Raw genomic sequence first — 18,564 nt, forward strand, 5'->3', positions numbered from 1 at the left:
CGAGAGTGCAGAGGGAGCTTCACTCTGGGTTTGACCCCGGGAAAGTGTGACGGGACAGTGCGGAGGGAGCTTCACTCTGTGTCTGACCCCGGGAGTGTGTGATGGGACAGTGCGGAGGGAGCTTCACTCTGTGTCTGACCCTGGGAGTGTGTGATGGGACGGTGTGGAGGGAGCTTCACTCTGTGTCTGACCCCGTGAGTGTGTGATGGGACGGTGTGGAGGGAGCTTCGCTCTGTTTCTGACCCAGGGAGTGTGTGATGGGACAGTGCAGAGGGAGCATAACTCTGGGTCTGACCCCGGGAGTGTGTGACGGGACAGTGCGGAGGGAGCTTCAGTCTGTGTCTGACCCCGGGAGTGTGTGATGGGACGGTGCGGATGGAGCTTCACTATGGGTCTGACCCCGGGAGTGTGTGATGGGACGTGTGGAGGGAGCTTTACTCTGGGTCTGACTCCGGTAGTGTGAGACGGGACGGTACAAAAGGAGCTTCACTCTGTGTCTGACCCGGGGAGTGTGTGATGGGAGATTGCAGTGGAAGCTTCACTCCCATCACACACTCCCAGAGTGCAGTGGAAGCTTCACTCTGGGACTGACCCCGGGAGTGTGTGATGGGACGGTGCGGAGGGAGCTTCACTCTGTGTCTGACCCCGGGAGTTTGTGATGGGACAGTGTGGAGGTAGCTTCACTCTGGGTCTGACCCCGGGAGTGTGTGACGGGACAGTGCAGAGGGAGCTTCACTCTGTGTCTGACCCCGGGAGTTTGTGATGGGACAGTGTGGAGGTAGCTTCACTCTGGGTCTGACCCTGGGAATGTGTTATGGAATGTTGCAGAGGGAGATTCACTCTGTGTCTGACCCCGGGAGTGTGTGATGGGACTGTGCAGAGGGAGCTTCACTCTGTGTCTGACCCCGGGAGTGTGTGATGGGACGGTGTGGAGGGAGCTTCACTCTGGGTGTGACCCCGGGAGTGTGTGATCGGACGGTGCGGAGGGAGCTTCACTCTGGGTCTTACCCCGGGAGTGTGTGATGGGACTGTGCAGAGGGAGCTTCTCTCTGGGTCTGACCCCGGGATTGTGTGACGGGACGGTACAGAGGGAGCTTCAGTCTGTCTGACCCCTGGAGTGTGTGACGGGATGGTACAGAGGGAGCTTCACTCTTGGTCTGACCCCGGGAGTGTGTGAAGGGATGGTACAGAGGGAGCTTCACTCTGTGTCTGACCCCGTGTGTGTGTGATGGGACAGTGCAGAGGGAGCTTCACTCTTGGTCTGACCCCAGGAGTGTGTGACGTGATGGTACAGAGGGAGCTTCACACTGTGTCTGACCCCGGTTGTGTGTGATGGGACGGTACGGAGGGAGCTTCACTCTGTCTGACCCCGGGAGTGTGTGTCGGGATGGTACATAGGGAGCTTCACTCTGTGTCTGACCCGGGGAGTGTGTGATGGGAGAGTGCAGAGGGAGCTTCACTCTGGGTCTGAACCCGGGAATATGTGACGGGACAGTGCGGAGGGTGCTTCACTCTGTGTTTGACCCCGGGAGTGTGTGATGGGACGGTGCGGATGGAGCTTCACTCTGGGTCTGACCCCGGAAGTGTGTGATGGGACAGTGCAGAGGCAGCTTCACTCTGGGTCTGACTCCGGGGGTATGTGACAGGACGGTACAGAGGGAGCTTCACTCTGTCTGACCCCGGCAGTGTGTGATGGGTCAATGCAGAGGGAACTTCAATCTGGGTCTGACCCTGGGAGTGTGTGATGGGACGTTGCAGAAGGAGATTTAGTCTGTGTCTGACCCCGGGAGTGTGTGATGGGACTGTACAGAGGGAGCTTCACTCTGGGTCTGACGCCGGGAGTGTGCGATGGGACGGTGCGGAAGGACCTTCACTCTGGGTCTGACCCCGGGAGTGTGTGACGGGACAGTGCGAAGGGAGCTTCACTCTGTGTCTGACCCCAGGAATGTGTGATTGGACGTTGTGGAGGGAGCATCACTCTGGATCTGACCCCGGGAGTGTGTGACGGGACAGTGCGGATGGAGCTTCACTCTGGGTCTGACCCCGGGAGTGTGTGACGGTATGGTGCGAAGGGAGCTTCACTCTGTGTCTGACCCCAGGAATGTGTGATTGGACGTTGTGGAGGGAGCATCACTCTGGATCTGACCCCTGGAGTGTGTGATGGGACAGTGCGGATGGAGCTTCACTCTGTGTCTGACCCCGGGAGTGTGTGATGGGACGGTGCGGAGGGAGCTTCACTCTGGTCTTACCCTTTTTTTTGAAATCCAAATGAAAACTCTAGAGTCATTGCTGCGACGGTGGGGGTGGGGAGGGGGGGGTGATTGTTCTTCCATCTGCAGATTGAATGCAACAGGAGGCTTCATTTGTCAGCAGAACAGGCTTTCATCCATTGGATCTGTACTGACCACAATACCAATCTCTCCAATTCTATGTTCCTGCGCAGGCCGTACCAGGGAGCGGACTGGAAATGATGAGTTCAGAGATTGTGGGGTCCTATTGGAGGGGTAAGCAAGAGGAGGTGTCTGAGAGTCCTCGTTTGGGTTTGGCTGGATAGAGGTCAGTGTGCCAGAGCATAACAGCACCTCTCTTGTATGCGGGCTTGACAGTGAGTTAGGGATTGGTGAGGGGAGAGTGGAGGGTCCAGGTGTTCTGAGGGGGTGGGATTGGAATGATCGAGGGGAGTGGTTAAGTTGATATGGTTGGATGTATCAGCAGTGGTTGGAAATACAAAGACCCAGAGCAGGTAGAAGAGCAGAATGAGGACGAAGAAAGTTTAAAGCGGGAGAAGGGGGTAGGGGGGGGATTGTGGTTGCGGAAATCAGCATAGAGACGGGGCCCATGGAAGAAGAGTTCAGCATCATGGCATGAGTGGAACTCACTCAGGTGTGGGCGTAGGGGGATGAAATTGAGGCCTCCACTGAGGCCACGGAGAGGGGAGGAGAGGAGAGGAGGGGAAGGTTTGAGGGGATGGTGAAGACTAGGCAGAGGTTGGACAATGAGGGGGGGAGGGTATCAGGGAGGACACGGTGGATTAGAATGGTAGGAAGGGTCCAAGGCAGGGAGGGGAGGATTGGGGAAGCCCGAGGGGGAGGGACCGGAGAGTCCATGACAGAGGCATGGTCTGCAAGGGGGTCAGGGTGGGAGTTCGTGTCAGAGGCCACGGAGAAAGGCTGGAGGAACTCAGCTAGGTTTTCAGCGTCTGTGGGAGGTAAACATATATCTCCATAATTTATAGGGAACGAGCTGCCAGCTGAACGTGGGTCCGACTCTGACATTTCAGAAAAAATATGGACAGGTACGTAGATGGGAGGGGTATGGAGCAATGTGAACTGGGTGCAGGTCAGTGGGATTGGGCAGAATAACAGTACAGCCCAAACTAGAGGGGGTCTTCCCAAAGCCTAACATTTGTCTCAATTCATCCCCTACCATATATGTATAACACAATGAACAGAAGACCCTCCATCCTGAGGACCCCCCCTCTATCTTTTACCCCCCCCTCCTGCCCCAGTGAATAATTGGAAACTGTACCTAGAGGGGTGGTGGGTTTGGGGATTGGTGGGGAGGGCCAGTCTGGCGCGGAGAGCAGGGGGGCCCAGTCTGGCGCAAAGGCGCCAACTCTCAGGACAAGAATAAACTCCAGAGGGTTGTTCACTCGGCCTGTGACATCACGGACACCAAACTTCACTCCATTGAGGACGTCTACACGAGGCGGTGTCTTAAACAACCAGCCTCTATCCTCAAGGACCCACTCCCCCCGCCCCCCAGGCCATGCCCGCTTCACTCTGCTACCATCAGGGGAAAGGTAAAGACGAGCACAAGGTCAGCTTCTTCTCCGCTTGCCATCAGATTCTTGAATAATCAGTGAATCAAAGACACTGCCTGACTTTTCATGCACTATTTTTACAGTAATGTCGTAAGATGATTATAATATGAATGTTTACTCCATGACGCTGCTGCAAACATCGAATTTCATGACTTGTTCGTGACAATGTCCTGTTTTTGATTTAATATCTTGGAGGCAGTTGGAAATATAAAGGTCCAGATCTGGCAGAAGACTGGAATGAGGCTTCCAGGAGGAGGAAGGAGGGAGAAGGGGGTCTGCAAAGTGAAAAGAGCAGGCAACAACACTCCTATCCCTGGGTGGGGATCAGATTGGAGGCTTCAGTATCAGCCGTCGTCCACTGGGCGGCAGTGTCGAGCTGTTGGGGTGGGGAGACAGCTCCTGCAGTGCCAGAGGTGGCTCGGTGCTGCCACCATGTGGTGGGAAAGGCTATCCCAGCCACCCCACCCCTCTACTTCCCCACGTCCAGGTGCTCATTGGGCTCCTCGGGTTCTGATTCACGCCGGATAGGTTCCCAGTGGAGGTGTGCGGATCCTCACTTCCCCGGCACCGACTGGAGCGGCTCGCAGCCCTCTGCTTCCCCATCCAACTCCCGAAACTCGCTCTCTGTCTCTCATTCTCTCTCTGTCCCACTCTCTCCCTCCCAATCTATCTCTCCACCCTATCATCTCTCTCTAACTTTCTATCTCTCCCTCTCCACTTTCTCTTTTTCTCCCTCCTCTCTTTCTCCGTCTCTCCCTCTCTCTCTCCCCGCCCTCTCCGGGGCGCTAACTCAGCGCTGTCCCTCCCTTCGACCGGTTTAATTCCAGTGTGAGTGGGGCGGGTCACTCTCTGACCTCCCAGCTCTGAGTCAGTCAACCAGCTTCAGGAATGCGGTCGAACAGGAGGAACGTCTCCCAGAGCGAAGGGAGAGCCAGAGAGAGGTTGCAACACCGGCCTTGGGTGTGTGGAGCGGGCAGGGCCCAAGGGACCAGCCCTTTCGCAACCTGGAGTCCAACAGTACGGGGAAGGCCCTTTGGCCCAACTCTGGGCTAGTCCCACATGCCTGCATTTGCCCCATAACCCCTTCACCTCCATTTTCTCACCCCCAAATTTTATTGAGACCCTGCAAAGGGCAAACTGGGTACATAGTAAAACCCCTGGTATCTGGCACCTCTGGTAGATGCCGGTTAAGTGTATTTTCTGGTTGCTTGAGACTTACTCTTACAATACCTATACCTAATTCATACACCTGCAAGGGATGTTATGGCAAAGTTGTATAAGACATCGGCAAAGCCAAATTTGGTCTCTGAACTACAGGAAAGGTATCGATAAGAAGACAGAAAGAGGGCAGAGAAGATTTAGACAATAGACAATAGGAGCTGGAGTAGGCCCTTCGGCCCATCGAGCCAGCACTGCCATTTTACAGATCATGGCTGATCACTACCATCAGTACCCCTTTCCAGCCTTATCCCCATAACCCTTAACTCCTTTGCCCACTAGAGTCTTATCTAACTCTCTTTTGAACATAATCAGCGAATCTGCCTCTACCACCCTATGTGGCAGAGCATTCCACAGATTCACACTTCTCTGGGTAAAAAAATGTTTTCTCATCTCCGTCCTAAAGGGCCTACCCTGTATTCTTAAACTATGCCCTCTAGTCCTTGTCTCTCCCATCATTGGGAACAAGTAATCCGACTTCACCCTGTCTATCCCCCTGATAATTTTGTATACCTCAATCATGTCACCCCTCATCCTTCTAAACTCCATCGGATACAAGTCCAGTTTTTCTAGCCTTTCAGCATATGTCAACCCCGCCATCCCTGGAACTAACCTTGTAAATCTGCGCTGCACACCCTCTATAGCTAGTATGTCCTTCCTCAAAATTGGAGACCAGAACTGTACGCAATACTCCAGGTGGGGTCTCACCAGGGCCCTGTACAACTGCAGAAGGGCATCTCTGTTCCTATACTCCAATCCCCTCTTTATGAAAGCCAACATGCTATTAGCCTTCTTCACAGCTTTCTGAACCTGCATCCTAGTCTTCAGTGACCGGTGAACAAGTACTCCCAGATCCATTTGCTCCTCCCCACTCCCTAGCTTGTCTCCATTTAAATAATACTCAGCTTTCCTATTATTGCCCCCAAAATGGATAACCTCACATTTGCTTACATTGAACATCATCTTCCATTCAGCAGCCCACTCCCCCAACCTGTCCAAGTCCCTCTGCATTTTCCTGACATCCTCCTCACACCCCACACCGTCACCCAGATTCGTGTCATCTGCAAATTTGCTCAAATTATTAATAATCCCCTCATCCAAATCATTTACATAAATTACAAACAACTGAGGACCCAATACCGATCCCTGTGGCACTCCACTCGTCACATCCTGCCATCCTGAAAAAGACCCGCTTACCCCAACCTTTTGTTTCCTATTTCTTAACCAATTTCCTATCCATGTCAGCACCTTACCTCCAATACCATGCTCCCTGATCTTGCTCACTAGTCTCCCATGCGGTACCTTATCAAAGGCCTTCTGGAAGTCCAAATACACCACATCCACAGGCTCTCCCAAGTCCACCCACTTTGTCACATCCTCGAAAAATTCCAGAAGGTTAGTCAAGCATGACTTACCCTTAAGGAATCCATGCTGACTAGCCCTTATACTATTATTACTGACTAAGTGTTCTGCTATTACTCCTTTTATGATAGACTCCAATATCTTCCCCACCACCGACGTCAGGCTGACCGGTCTATAATTTCCCGTTTTCTCCCTCCCTCCCTTCTTAAAAATCGGCACCACATCAGCCACTCTCCAATCCTCAGGGACCTCCCCTGAATCTATGGTACTTTGGAAAATGTCGACCAGTGCTTCCACAATTTCCATAGCAACTTCTTTAAGCACCCTGGGATGCAGCCCATCAGGCCCTGGGGATTTATCAGCCCTCAGTCCCAACAATTTACTCACAACCTCCTGTCTCCTGTTTCTGGATCCGGATATCCATTAGATCCCCTACTTCCCCAGGAAAGTTCCCCAAGTCTCTTGACACCGCATGACCATTACCCCCTAACTGACCATAACCTATATCCTCCTTGGTGAAGACAGTTGCAAAGTATTCGTTAAATTCCTCAGCCATCTCCTTGTTTCCGGTAATAATTTCACCCTTTTCCATTCTTAATGGACCAATTTTGGACCGAACCAATTTCTTCCTCTTCACATATTTAAAAAAGCTTTTGCTATCCTCCATTATATTATTTGCTAATTTCCTCTCGTACTTAATTTTCCCCTCTCTTATGACTTTCTTAGTTACCCTCTGATGCTCTTTGAAGGTTTCCCAATCCTCTAACTTCCCACTCCGCTTCGCTATCCTATACTTACTCCCTTTGGATTTGATATTACACTTGATTTCATTAGTTAGCCACGGCTGCCATTTGCATCTCCTAGAGCCTTTCCTCCACTTTGGAATAAATTTGTCCTGAAACCTGTGAAAAATGTCCAAAAATACCTGCCATTTTTCCCCAGTTGTCCTCCCAGCTAGTGTATCTTTCCATTTTATTTTGGCTAGCTCCTCCCTCATAGCTGCATAATCCCCTTTATTTAACTGCAGTACAGATGCTTCCGACTTCCTTTCTTTTTCCCTTTCTAATTGCAGCTCAAAAGCAACCATACCATGGTCACTATTTACTATTTACTGGGATGTTGCCCGGACTTCAGGAACCGAGTTCCAGGGAAAGGTTTAACAGGTTAGGGCTTTATTCCCTGGAGCGTAGAATAGTGAGGGTACAGACAGTGTAGTTGTTACAGCCCCAGCGACCGGGGTTCGAATCCCGCGCCGTCTGTAAGGAGTTTGTATGTTCTCCCCGTGTCTGCGTGGGTTTCTCCCCAACTTCCAAAAATGTTGCAGGGGAATTAGGTGGGATGGACTCGCGGACCGGAAAGGGCCTGATACCATGCTGAATGTCTACATTTAAAACATTTTTAAAAATTGCAACGCTGGTGGTGCGGAGCGGAGACACAGCTCTCCCCCCCACCCCCACCCCCCTGCGGGGTCCAACCACCCCGACTTGACTGTCGACGGCTCCGTACTGGCTTTAAGTGGCCCGTTAAAGACATCAATGGTAGTTTGTTTAAGGTCCTGAAACTACGGGGTCTGGTCCAAAGGTGGCCGCCTGAGGGGTGGCCGACTGCAGGGGGGCAGCGGACCGGCGTAGGGCACCGGCAACGGGGAGAACATCCCCCCCAGCCCCCACCCCACCGCCATTTGAGAAGGAGAGGTGGGGGTGACAACCCACGGAATGGGTCGAAGAGGGGGACCCTGCAGCTGAAGGGCGGCGGGGCTGTCGGTGGCTTGCGGGCAAGGAACTTGCCCACGCCAGGCTGCCGGCTGCTGGAGACTGGCTTGTGAGAACCGGAATTCGAGAGGGCCCCAGGCACTGGGAGGCTTCCTGATTGTGCCGGAGGTTCGGACCTGGAGCTCGGGTCAGCGAGGGATCGAACAGGAATGCATGCGGCTGCGGGAGGCGAACTCAAGGACACTCGGTGTCCCTGAAGGAACTCTCTTTTGCTTCCCTTTCTCCGACTGTCAGGAGCACCGGGCAATGCTAATATCGAATCTTTGCCTTTCATGTAATCTTGCATTTCAGTTTATTACAGAACAATAAATTGTGTCTAATCTTTACTTCCTATAGACACTGCATGGCCTGCTGAGTTTCTCCAGCACATTTATGAGTGGCCCTACAATCTCAGTCTCTGCAGACTTTCCTGTGCTTGAACTGTGTTATGAGCCCAGAGGACCCCAAAACCCAGTAGCAATAGATATTCACCAAGACAAATGGTTACTTAAACAAAACTTGCTTTTAATTGTCTTTAAACATGAAAATAGAAACAAACTTTAACTTATCTCTATTAACCCCCTTCTAATTCTAAGCGCATGTATGTGTAATGTGTGCATGTGCATAAAAGTTCTTTGGTTCACAGTCCAATCTCACTTCTCATTCCGCCAAGTTCATTGGTTGCAGGCAATACTGTGCACAGAATTTAACATGTATAAAGTTCACCAGGCTTTGGTGCTCGAAAAGTAAATGGTTACCGCTCAGGAAGGTTCTTGTCAGTTTTCAGAGAATGATTTGTTATTCCAGGACACCCACAACTGATTTACTTCCATTGGCCACTCCAGTGTCATGCCGAAGAAACTTGCCCCCGTCAGGGTTCTCCAGATGATAACCTCTTACTTTCAGGTCACCACAGAGTTCCTTTTCGTTTCTCTTATTCCAAGTGAAACATTAGACAGTCAGTTCTCTCCACTTGCATGAACCACAAGGGCTTTGACCAGGCCGCCTTCCCAAAATGGGGCTTCCAGAAGTTTGCCAGCTTGTCCTGTTCCAGTCCCAGCTACTTCTGCTGGCTGTAACCGTAGAACTGATCTCTGTCTCTGTCTCTCTCTCTGAGAGAAAGCCCGTTTGACTCTCTCTGCAGAGGGCGCAGAGGATGCTGCCTGGATGGGGGAACGTCAGAGGAAGCAGGGTCGACGGGGGGGGGGGGGGGAATTTTCTCTTTGGATCAGCAGATGAGGAGACTTAACAGAAGTCTACAAGATTACAAGGAGCTCAGATCAGGTGGACGGCCAGCGCCTTTTTCCCAGGGTGGGAATACAGAGGACGTCCATACAAAGTGAAGGGAGGAAAGTTTAGGAGAGATGTCAGGGGTACATTTTTTACACAGAGAGTTGTGGGGGCCTGGCCCGGGGGGTGGTGGTGAGGCTGGAACAATGGGGGCACTTAAGAGACACTTGAATGGAAGAAAGATAGAGGATTACGGTTGGAGGTAGGCAAGGATTGGATTGTGGGCCGAAGGGCCTGTAATGTGCTGTAATGTTCTCTAACCCTTGGCTTCTCTACCTTAATACACCCACAATCGAAACTGCCTGCTGACCTGAAACTGTTCTCCGACCCTGTCCAATCCAAACACGCCCTGATTCTCCTGAAACCCGACTCTGCGCCTGGACTGGGGAGATGAACCAGTCCAACCTGAACTCTCTGCCACCGTCAGCAGCCTCTCTGCCAGTTCTGCCTCAAGATCAAAGGCTGCGCTCGGAGGGGAGCCATTTGGGCCACTGTACCCCTGCTAGCTTCCGCTCCTCTGCTTCCCCTTCCTTTCACCACCAAGCCCCCGCCCCCTCCACTTCTCCAGTGCACAGTGCATAGAAATCTACAGCACAGTGCAGGCCTTTCAGCCCACAGTGTTGTGCTGACCATCTAACCTACACCAATGATTCTCAACCCTTTTCTTTCACTCACCTGGCTGCTCTGAGGCTCGTAAGGGATTACCGAAGGTGGAAATAAACAAGGCTAAAAACTGCTGGATCAGAATCCCCCCACTGTGTACCCCTCTGCTTTTCTCAGTCCCATGTTCCTGTCTAACAAAGACCCCTATTGTCCCAGCTTCCACCGCCATTGCTGGCAGCGCAGTCCCTGCCCCCACTTTTCTCTGTGTGAAGACCATCCCCCCTGTACTTACTCCCAAGCACCTTAAAACAATGCCTCCTCGTGTTAGCCACCAGCACCGAGGGAAAAGCCTCTGGTTGTCCACACGATCAATGCCTCTTGGACAATGCTATCAAGCCCCCCCCCCCATCCTCTGTTACTCCAAGGAGAAAAGTCCGAGTTCACTAAACCTATCCTCAGAAGGCATGCTCCCCAATCCAGGAAGGGTCCTTGCGAATCTCCTCCACCCTCTCTCTACAGTGTCCACATCCTTCCTGTAGTGAGGTGACCAGAACTGAACACAATATTCCAAGTGGGGTCTAACTAATAGCTGCGACATTACCTCATGACTCTTGAACTCGATCCCACGGTTAATGAAGGCCAATGTACCTTCTGAACACGATCGACCTGTGCAGCAACTTTGAGCGCCCTGTGGGCACTGACCCCAAGATCTCTCCGTTGGTCCACACTGCTCAGAACCCTCCCATTAACGTTATATTCTGCCATCAAAATGAACCACTTCACACTTTTCTGGGTTAAACTCCATCTGCCACCATTCATCCCAATCTGCACCCTATCAATATCCCTCTGTTACTTCTTGCGACCCTCCAGACTATCCACAACACCGCCGACCTTCGTGTCATCCACAAACTTACTGTCCCACCCTCCCACTTCCTCGTCCGGGTTATTCATAAAAATCTCAATGAGGAGGGGTCCTAGAACGGATCCCTGCAGAACCATCTCTGGTCACTGACCTCCGTGCAGAATACGAATCATCTACAACAACCTTCTGTGGACAAACCAGTCCTGTATCCACAAAGCAAGGCCTCCTTGGATTCCCCACTTCTTTACTTTCTGAATGAACCTTGCATGGGGAACATTATCAACCTTCAGGCCCGAGGACTTGGCCAGGGTTGCCAGATTCTGGAACGATCGGCATTCCTGGGGCTCTGGAGTTTCCAGAACCAGGCCGTGGAATGTTGCTGGGATGGAGGTGAATGGTGGATAGACCCCGGCACGTTGTTGGGATGGAGGTGGATGGTGGATGGACCGCGGCACGTTGCTGGGATGGACCTGGACAGACCACGGGACGTGCTGGATGACCTCTCCAGGAGCCCACACATCAAGGCACGGTGAAGAAGGCACATCAACGTCTCCACTATGTGTCGGGCCTGAGAGGTACACACACTCACACTCACTCTCACACACTCGCACTCTCACACACTCATTCACATGCACTCTCACACTCACTCACTCCCACACACACACAACCTTTGCTGAGGCTGGGATCCTACTGTGCACAATGAAACTGCTGAGTTTCCTAGCCTCATTGCCCAAGGGGAGGGGGTGGTGATGGCTGGGGTAGCCTGGGCTTGGACAATGAAGTGGGGAGGGGGACACGAGATTCTCTACCTGCTTCCTCACCAGTGTGTGAGCTCACGGGAGGTGGAGTTGTGTATGTGACACACCCCACAGGGAAGTGAGAGAGAAGGTGGGGAGCAAGAGAGAGAACGACAGGAGCAACAACATCAGAGCTCGCAGAGGAATTTGATCGAAACCACCTCTCAGGTAAGGCTGTGTTGGTCAACTTCACATCCCCACGGGTTGAGGGAGGGGAGGGGGGGAAGAGAGAGAATTGAGTGGAGCAGTGGTTCTCAACCCTTTTGTTTCAACCTATGTAAGTAATTCCTTACTAACCACAGAGCACCTGTAGGGGCAACAGGAGGAGAGGATGGTGAATGGAAAAATATAGTTGAGAACCACTGGGGTAGGTAGAGAGAGAGAGAGAGAGAGTGCGAGGGAGGGAGAGGGGGAAAGGAAAGAGGTAGAGATAGATGGAGGAATGGAGAGAGAAAAACAGAGAGGGAGGGAGAGAGTGTGAGTGAAATAGATGGAAGGATGGAGAGAGAGTGAGTGAGATAGATGGAGAGAGTGAGTGAGATAGATGGAGAGAGTGAGTGAGATAGATGGAGAGAGTGAGTGAGATAGATGGAGAGAGTGAGTGAGATAGATGGAGAGGGAGTGAGAGTGAGCAAAGAGAGGGAGGGAGAGAGGTAGAGTGAGTGAGAGAGATAGATGGAGAGAAGCAGTGAGGGAGAGAGATAGAGTGTGAGATAGACAGAGAGAGGGAGAGTGAGTGAGATAGATGGAGCGAGAGGGAGAGAAGCAGTGAGGGAGGGAGAGAGGTAGAATGAGTAAGAGAGAGATAGATGGAGAGGGAGAGAAGCAGTGAGGGAGAGAGAGGTAGAGTGAGTGAGAGAGATAGATGGAGAGAAGCAGTGAGGGAGAGAGATAGAGTGTGAGATAGATGGAGAGAGAGGGAGAGAGAGTGAGCGAAGCAGAGAGGGAGGGAGAGAGGTAGAATGAGTAAGAGAGAGATAGATGGAGAGGGAGAGAAGCAGTGAGGGAGAGAGAGAGGTAGAGTGAGTGAGAGAGATAGATGGAGAGAGAGGGAGAGTGAGTGAGATAGATGAAGAGAGGGAGAGAGAGAGTGAGATAGATGAAAAGAGGGAGAGAAGCAGTGAGCCACTCCCTGCCTGAGAGGGAGGAATGTGTCCCTGTGATAAGACCCTGAGGTGTGACACATTTTAGTGTTTGTTGGTGAACCACACCCCGGGGTGAAGCAGGCGGCTGCAGACGCTGTGACTGCCCCCCCCCCCCCCCCCCCACGAATTCCTCCAGCATTTGGTGCACTGACGGACACCCCACCTTTACGTGTGTGCAGGGTGCCCCGTCGACCCGCCCCACGCTCTCCCCTCTCACCGGAAGGGCTTTGGGCCTCTCCCCTTGGACGCTGACGGATCTTCCGAGTGTTTTGCTCGTGAAGAAATCCTTGCCCTTTCACCACCTTCCAGTTCCAAATGACTTGATTCATTCAGATGTTCCACGCGAGAATCCCGGACACGTTCCTCGAAGATATTCCATTCACTGGGGGTGTCCTGCCCAGAAACGTTTCTCACTGATCTCCATTCGTGCCGCCTCCCCTTCTCCGCCTTCTGCAGGGACCGCTCCTTCCGTGACTCCCTCGGTCCTCTCCTCCCTCCCCTTGGGACCTACCCCCACCCCATGACCGCAGGGGATCCACCGCTTGCGTCTCCGTAAGAGAAAGTAATCCTCTCCTCCCCCTGCCCCTTCCTCCCTCCTCTTCTCCCCTGCCCCTCCCTCTCCTTCCCGCCCCATCCTCCCTCCTCTCCTCCCCTGCCCCTTCCTCCTTCCTCTCCTCCCCTGCCCCTTCCTCCCTCCTCTCCCCCTTCCTCCCTCCTCTCCTCCCCCTTCCTCCCTCCTCTCCTCCCCTCCTTCCCTCCTCTCCTCCCCACCCCTCCCTCCCTCCCTCCACCCTCTCCTCCCCTGCCTCTTCATCCCTCCTCTCCTCCCTGCCCCTTCTTCCCTCCTCCCCTGCCCCTTCTTCCCTCTTCTCTTCCCCCTGCCCCTTCCTCCCTCCTCTTCTCCCCTGCCCCTCCCTCCCTCCCTCCTCTCCTTCCCGCCCCATCCTCCCTCCTCTCCTCCCCTGCCCCTTCCTCCTTCCTCTCCTCCCCTGCCCCTTCCTCCCTCCTCTCCCCCTTCCTCCCTCCTCTCCTCCCCCTCCCTCCCTCCTCTCCTCCCCACCCCTCCCTCCTCTCCTCCCCACCCCTCCCTCCCTCCCTCACCCTCTCCTCCCCTGCCTCTTCATCCCTCCTCTCCTCCCTGCCCCTTCTTCCCTCCTCCCCTGCCCCTTCTTCCCTCTTCTCTTCCCCCTGCCCCTTCCTCCCTCCTCTCCTCCCACTGCCTCTCCTTCCTTCCCTCCCTCCTCTCCTCACGCCCCATCTTCCCTCCTCTCCTCCCCTCCCCTGCCCCTCCCTCCCTCCCTCCTCTCCTCCCCTGCCCCTCCCTCCCTTCCACCTCTCCTCCCCTGCCCCTCCCTCCCTCCCTCCTCTCCTCCCTGCCCCTTCCTCCCTCCTCTCCTCCCCTGCCCCTTCCTCCCTCCTCTCCTCCCCCTTCCTCCCTCCTCTCCTCCCCCTGCCCCTTCCTCCCTCCTCTCCTCCCCGCCCCTTCCTGATTCAACTCGCTGTTTCCCCTTCCTATGGACACTGTGACCTGCTGAGTTTTTCCAGCATGCACGCGCGCGCACACACACACACACACACACACAAACTATGTTAAAGGCCAGGACTGAACGGCCCTGGTTCTGGGAGACCACCATGTCACCTTGTGTATGGCCTTGACCGGACGTGTGAGTATGGGCATGTTGCTGCTGCTCAGATTTCCATTGTGGGTCAGATATCTCCTCTCTCTCCTCTTTCCCCACAGACCACCGGAACAATGGTGTTTGTGAACGAAATCCTCAGTCAGATTGTACAGGTCAACCGGGTGAGTGATAGATTGGCAAAATTGAACACTGTCGAAGAAGGAGCCCTGCTCGTTATTGAGAGATACTTGCCTGGCCAAGAGACAGTCACCGAGATTGTGGTGAGGGAGAGGGGTGGGCCAGTTCTCTCCCAAGTTGGGAACAAGATTCCCAACTCAACCATTGACAGGCCAGAGCGCTGGATCCTGGAGAACGTCGACAGAGAGCACAGATCATTCTGGCCCTTTGGCCCACCATGTGGTGCTGACCTATGTAAACCTACTCCACAATCTTAACCTACCCTCCCTCACACGTATCCATGGATCTATGTGCCTGTCTTTCTTCTTTGGCTTGGCTTCGCGGACGAAGATTTATGGAGGGGTAATGTCCACGTCAGCTGCAGGCTCGTTTGTGGCTGACAAGTCCCGATGTGGGACAGGCAGACACGGTTGCAGCGGTTGCAAGGGAAAATTGCTGGGTTGGGTGTTGGGATTTTCCTCCTTTGTCTTTTGTCAGTGAGGTGGGCTCTGCGGTCTTCAAAGGAGGTTGCTGGCCCGCCGAACTGTGAGGCGCCAAGATACACGGTTTGAGGCGATATCAGCCCACTGGCGGTGGTCAATGTGGCAGGCACCAAGAGATTTCTTTAGGCAGTCCTTGTACCTCTCTTTGGTGCACCTCTGTCTCGGTGTGCCTGTCTAAGAGTCTTTTAAATGTCCCCTATTGTACCAGCCTTCACCACCATCTGGGGCAACGCATTCCACACACCCACTACTCTCTGTGTAAAAAACTTACCCTGACGTCTCCCCTAAACTTTCCTCCCCTCACCTTGTGCCGTGTTGTCCCTCCCGCCCTGGGAACGGGCGCTGGCCGTCCCCATCCGTTCGCCCCCCCCTCCAATCTCTGCCTCTCAGAATCTTGTCGACCTTTTTTTTATTTTTTATTTTCACGCCATAAATCACATTACCATGATACACACTTTTTCCTTTTCACACATATACAGTGCCATTTTCTCCCCCCCCTTCCTCCTCCCATCCCACCCTCCTACCTCCCCCTCCCGTCCATTTAAGGTACAAAATCTAGGATACATTAAACCATCAGACAATGTTGTCATTCAATAAAAATACACCAGAAATTCCACTGAGTCCATTCTTTTCATTTCCTTTTCCTTCGTTAACTTAGGTAGTGATTGTCCCGGTAGGTTTTCGCTATTGTGTTTCATGTAAGGCTCCCATATTTGTTTGAATATTTCAATATTATTTCTTAAACTATATGTTATTTTTTCTAATGGAATACATTTATTCATTCCTATATACCATTGTTGTAATTTCAAATTATCTTCCAATTTCCAGGTTGACATAATACATTTTTTTGCTACGGCTAGAGCTATCTTAACAAATCATTTTTGTGCATCCTCCAAATCAATTCCAAATTCTTTGTTTTTTATGTTACTTAGGAGGAAGATCTCTGGATTCCTTTGTATATTGTTTTCTGTTATTTTATTTAATAATCTTGTCGACCTTGATTAAGTCTCCTCTTGTCCTTCCTCGCTTCAAAGAGAAAAGTCCCGGCTCTGCCAAGCCTGCCCCATTAGACATATTTCCAATCCAGGCAACGTCATGGTAAATCCCCTCTGCCCCATCTCACAGCTTCCACATCCTTCCTGTAATGAGACGACCAGAACTGAACACTATGTGGTCTCACAGAGCTTTGTCGAGCTGCAACATGACAGCAAGACGCTGCAATTCAATCCCCCTGACTAATTAAGGCGATCGTCCAATCGGCCATCTCAACCATCCTAACAACCTGCGCGGGCGGCAACCCTGAGAGATGTATAGATTTCAGATTATTGTCAGAATACAACCCTGAGATCTTTTAACTCGGGACAGTGTGAAGGGACAGTGCGGAGGGAGCTTCACTCTGTCCCTGACTCCGGGAGTGTGTGAGGGGACGGTGCAGAAGGAGCTTCATTCTGTGTCTGACCCTGGGACTGTGTGAAGGAACGGTGCGGAGGGAGCTTCACTCTGTGTCTGGCCCTGAGGGTGTGTGAGGGGACAGTGCAGAGGGAGCTTCACCCTGTGTCTGACCCCGAGAGTGTGTGAGGGGACGGTGCGGGGGGAGCTCACCCTGTGTCTGACCCCAAGAGTGTATGAAAGGACGGTGCAGAGTGAGCTTCACTCTGGTGTCTGACCCCGAGAGTGTGTGAGGGGACGGTGCAGAGTGAGCTTCACTCTGTGTCTGACCCCGGGAGTGTATGATGGGACGGTACGGAGGGAGCTTCACTCTGTGTCTGACCTGTATTTTCAATGCCCCGTGTGATGCTCTGAAAGGATTGGGTCATAATTTTCTCATTGCGATTTTTTTCATTTTTGGACCAATTTGTTTTGCCTTGAAGCTTAAAAATAAGTTCTGTTAAAAAGACCTGTGGTAAACAGAGTAACTCCTCAGATCCCAGCCTGTAACCACCTCCCGGGGATCTGTTATTCTAAATATAAACCCTCCGAACCCCTGGATCAGATTCAGCCTGTAACCACCTCCGGGGATCTGTTATTCTATATATAAACCCACCGAACCCCTGGATCATATCCCAGCCTGTAACCACCTCCGGGGATCTGTTATTCGATATATAAACCCCCCATCGAATCCCTGGATCAGGTCCCACCTTGTAACCCACTCCTGGGGATCTGTTATTCTATAAATAAACCACCGAAACCCCTGGATCAGATCCCAGCCTGTAACCCACTCCTGGGGATCTGTTATTCTATATATAATCCTCCCTGAACCCCTGCTCTTTGATCTATTTGCTGTTCTGTTCACTGTGAATTTCCACCCCCTTTTTCTGCAGCCAATGAACTGGGGAGGTTTGGCCACATTGAAACCTTACACCAACTTCTTTGTGGACAATGATGTAGAGGCTCTGAAGAAGGCAATGGACAGCAAAGGTGAATTTGAAACCACCCCTTCATTCCTCACCGCCCCCTCCCACCCCACCGCCCCCTCCCACCCCACCGCCCCCTCCCACCCCACCGCCCCCTCCCACCCCACCGCCCCCTCCATCCCCCACCGCCCCCTCCCACCCCACCGCCCCCTCCCTCCCCACCGCCCCCTCCCTCCCCACCGCCCCCTCCCTCCCCACCGCCCCCTCCCTCCCCACCGCCCCCTCCCTCCCACCGCCCCTCCCTCCCCACCGCCCCCTCCCTCCCCACCGCCCCCTCCCTCCCCACCGCCCCCTCCCCTCCCCACCGCCCCCTCCCTCCCCACCGACCCCTCTCCCTTTACCGCCCCCTCTCCCCTCACCATCCCCTCCCTCCTCACCATCCCCTCTCCCCTTACTGTTCCCACCCTCCTCACCTCCCCATCTCTGACTCTCCTGCCCTGCTGTTCCTTCACTCTACACTTGCCTCGTGATCCACAGGGGTTGACGAAGCCACCATCGTTCGGATCCTGTCCAACCGGACCTGGAACCAGAGGCATCTCATCGCCCAGGCCTTCAAAAGCAGTATAACATGGTGAGTGCCTGCAGTGGGAATCGGTGACAATACACTCACTCACACACACACACACACACACTCGCACACTCACACACACTCACAGATACTCTCTCACGCACCTCACACACTCACTCACACACACACCCCGCGCACACACACGTAAACACGTGAAGAAAGCTGGGATTGGAACCAGACTGCTGGCAACGTGAAGTAATGAGTCTGTGTGTGGGTGTGTGTATGTACTTGTGAGTGTGTGTGTTTGCATGTGTGTGTGTGTGAGAGTCTGTAAGTGTGTGAGCGTTTGTGTGTGAGTGAGTGTGAATTTATGAGTGAGCGTGAGTGCGAATGGGGTGTGTGAGTGGGTGTATGTGAGTGAGTGTGAATGGGTGTGCAAGAATGAGTGTGAGTTTATGAGTGAGTGTGAGTGTATGAATGGGTATACGTGAA

The 18,564-nt window shown here is 53.0% G+C and overlaps 2 protein-coding genes across 3 annotated transcripts in view; one reads left to right on the forward strand and one right to left on the reverse strand.

Moving 5' to 3' along the window:
• The window catches only part of LOC138764391 (pygopus homolog 2-like), a 68,095-nt gene extending 49,962 nt beyond the window's left edge, over positions 1 to 18,133 (forward strand). For both annotated transcript variants that reach the window (XR_011358138.1, XR_011358139.1), the window contains exons 4-9: positions 2,444 to 2,504; positions 3,236 to 3,295; positions 11,734 to 11,874; positions 14,593 to 14,652; positions 17,472 to 17,568; positions 18,042 to 18,133. The gene's annotated coding sequence lies outside the window, so the exon portion shown is untranslated. The remainder of the gene's footprint in view (positions 1 to 2,443; positions 2,505 to 3,235; positions 3,296 to 11,733; positions 11,875 to 14,592; positions 14,653 to 17,471; positions 17,569 to 18,041) is intronic.
• The window catches only part of LOC138765404 (nuclear receptor ROR-alpha A-like), a 13,520-nt gene continuing 11,601 nt past the window's right edge, over positions 16,646 to 18,564 (reverse strand). Inside the window, exons 9-10 of the mRNA XM_069942445.1 lie at positions 17,978 to 18,114; positions 16,646 to 16,921 (exon numbers count right to left, since the gene is read on the reverse strand). Of these exons, the coding sequence (XP_069798546.1) occupies positions 16,646 to 16,921; positions 17,978 to 18,114 (413 nt within the window). The remainder of the gene's footprint in view (positions 16,922 to 17,977; positions 18,115 to 18,564) is intronic.

This window comes from Narcine bancroftii, chromosome 5 (assembly GCF_036971445.1).
Source record: "Narcine bancroftii isolate sNarBan1 chromosome 5, sNarBan1.hap1, whole genome shotgun sequence".
NCBI lineage: Eukaryota > Metazoa > Chordata > Chondrichthyes > Torpediniformes > Narcinidae > Narcine > Narcine bancroftii.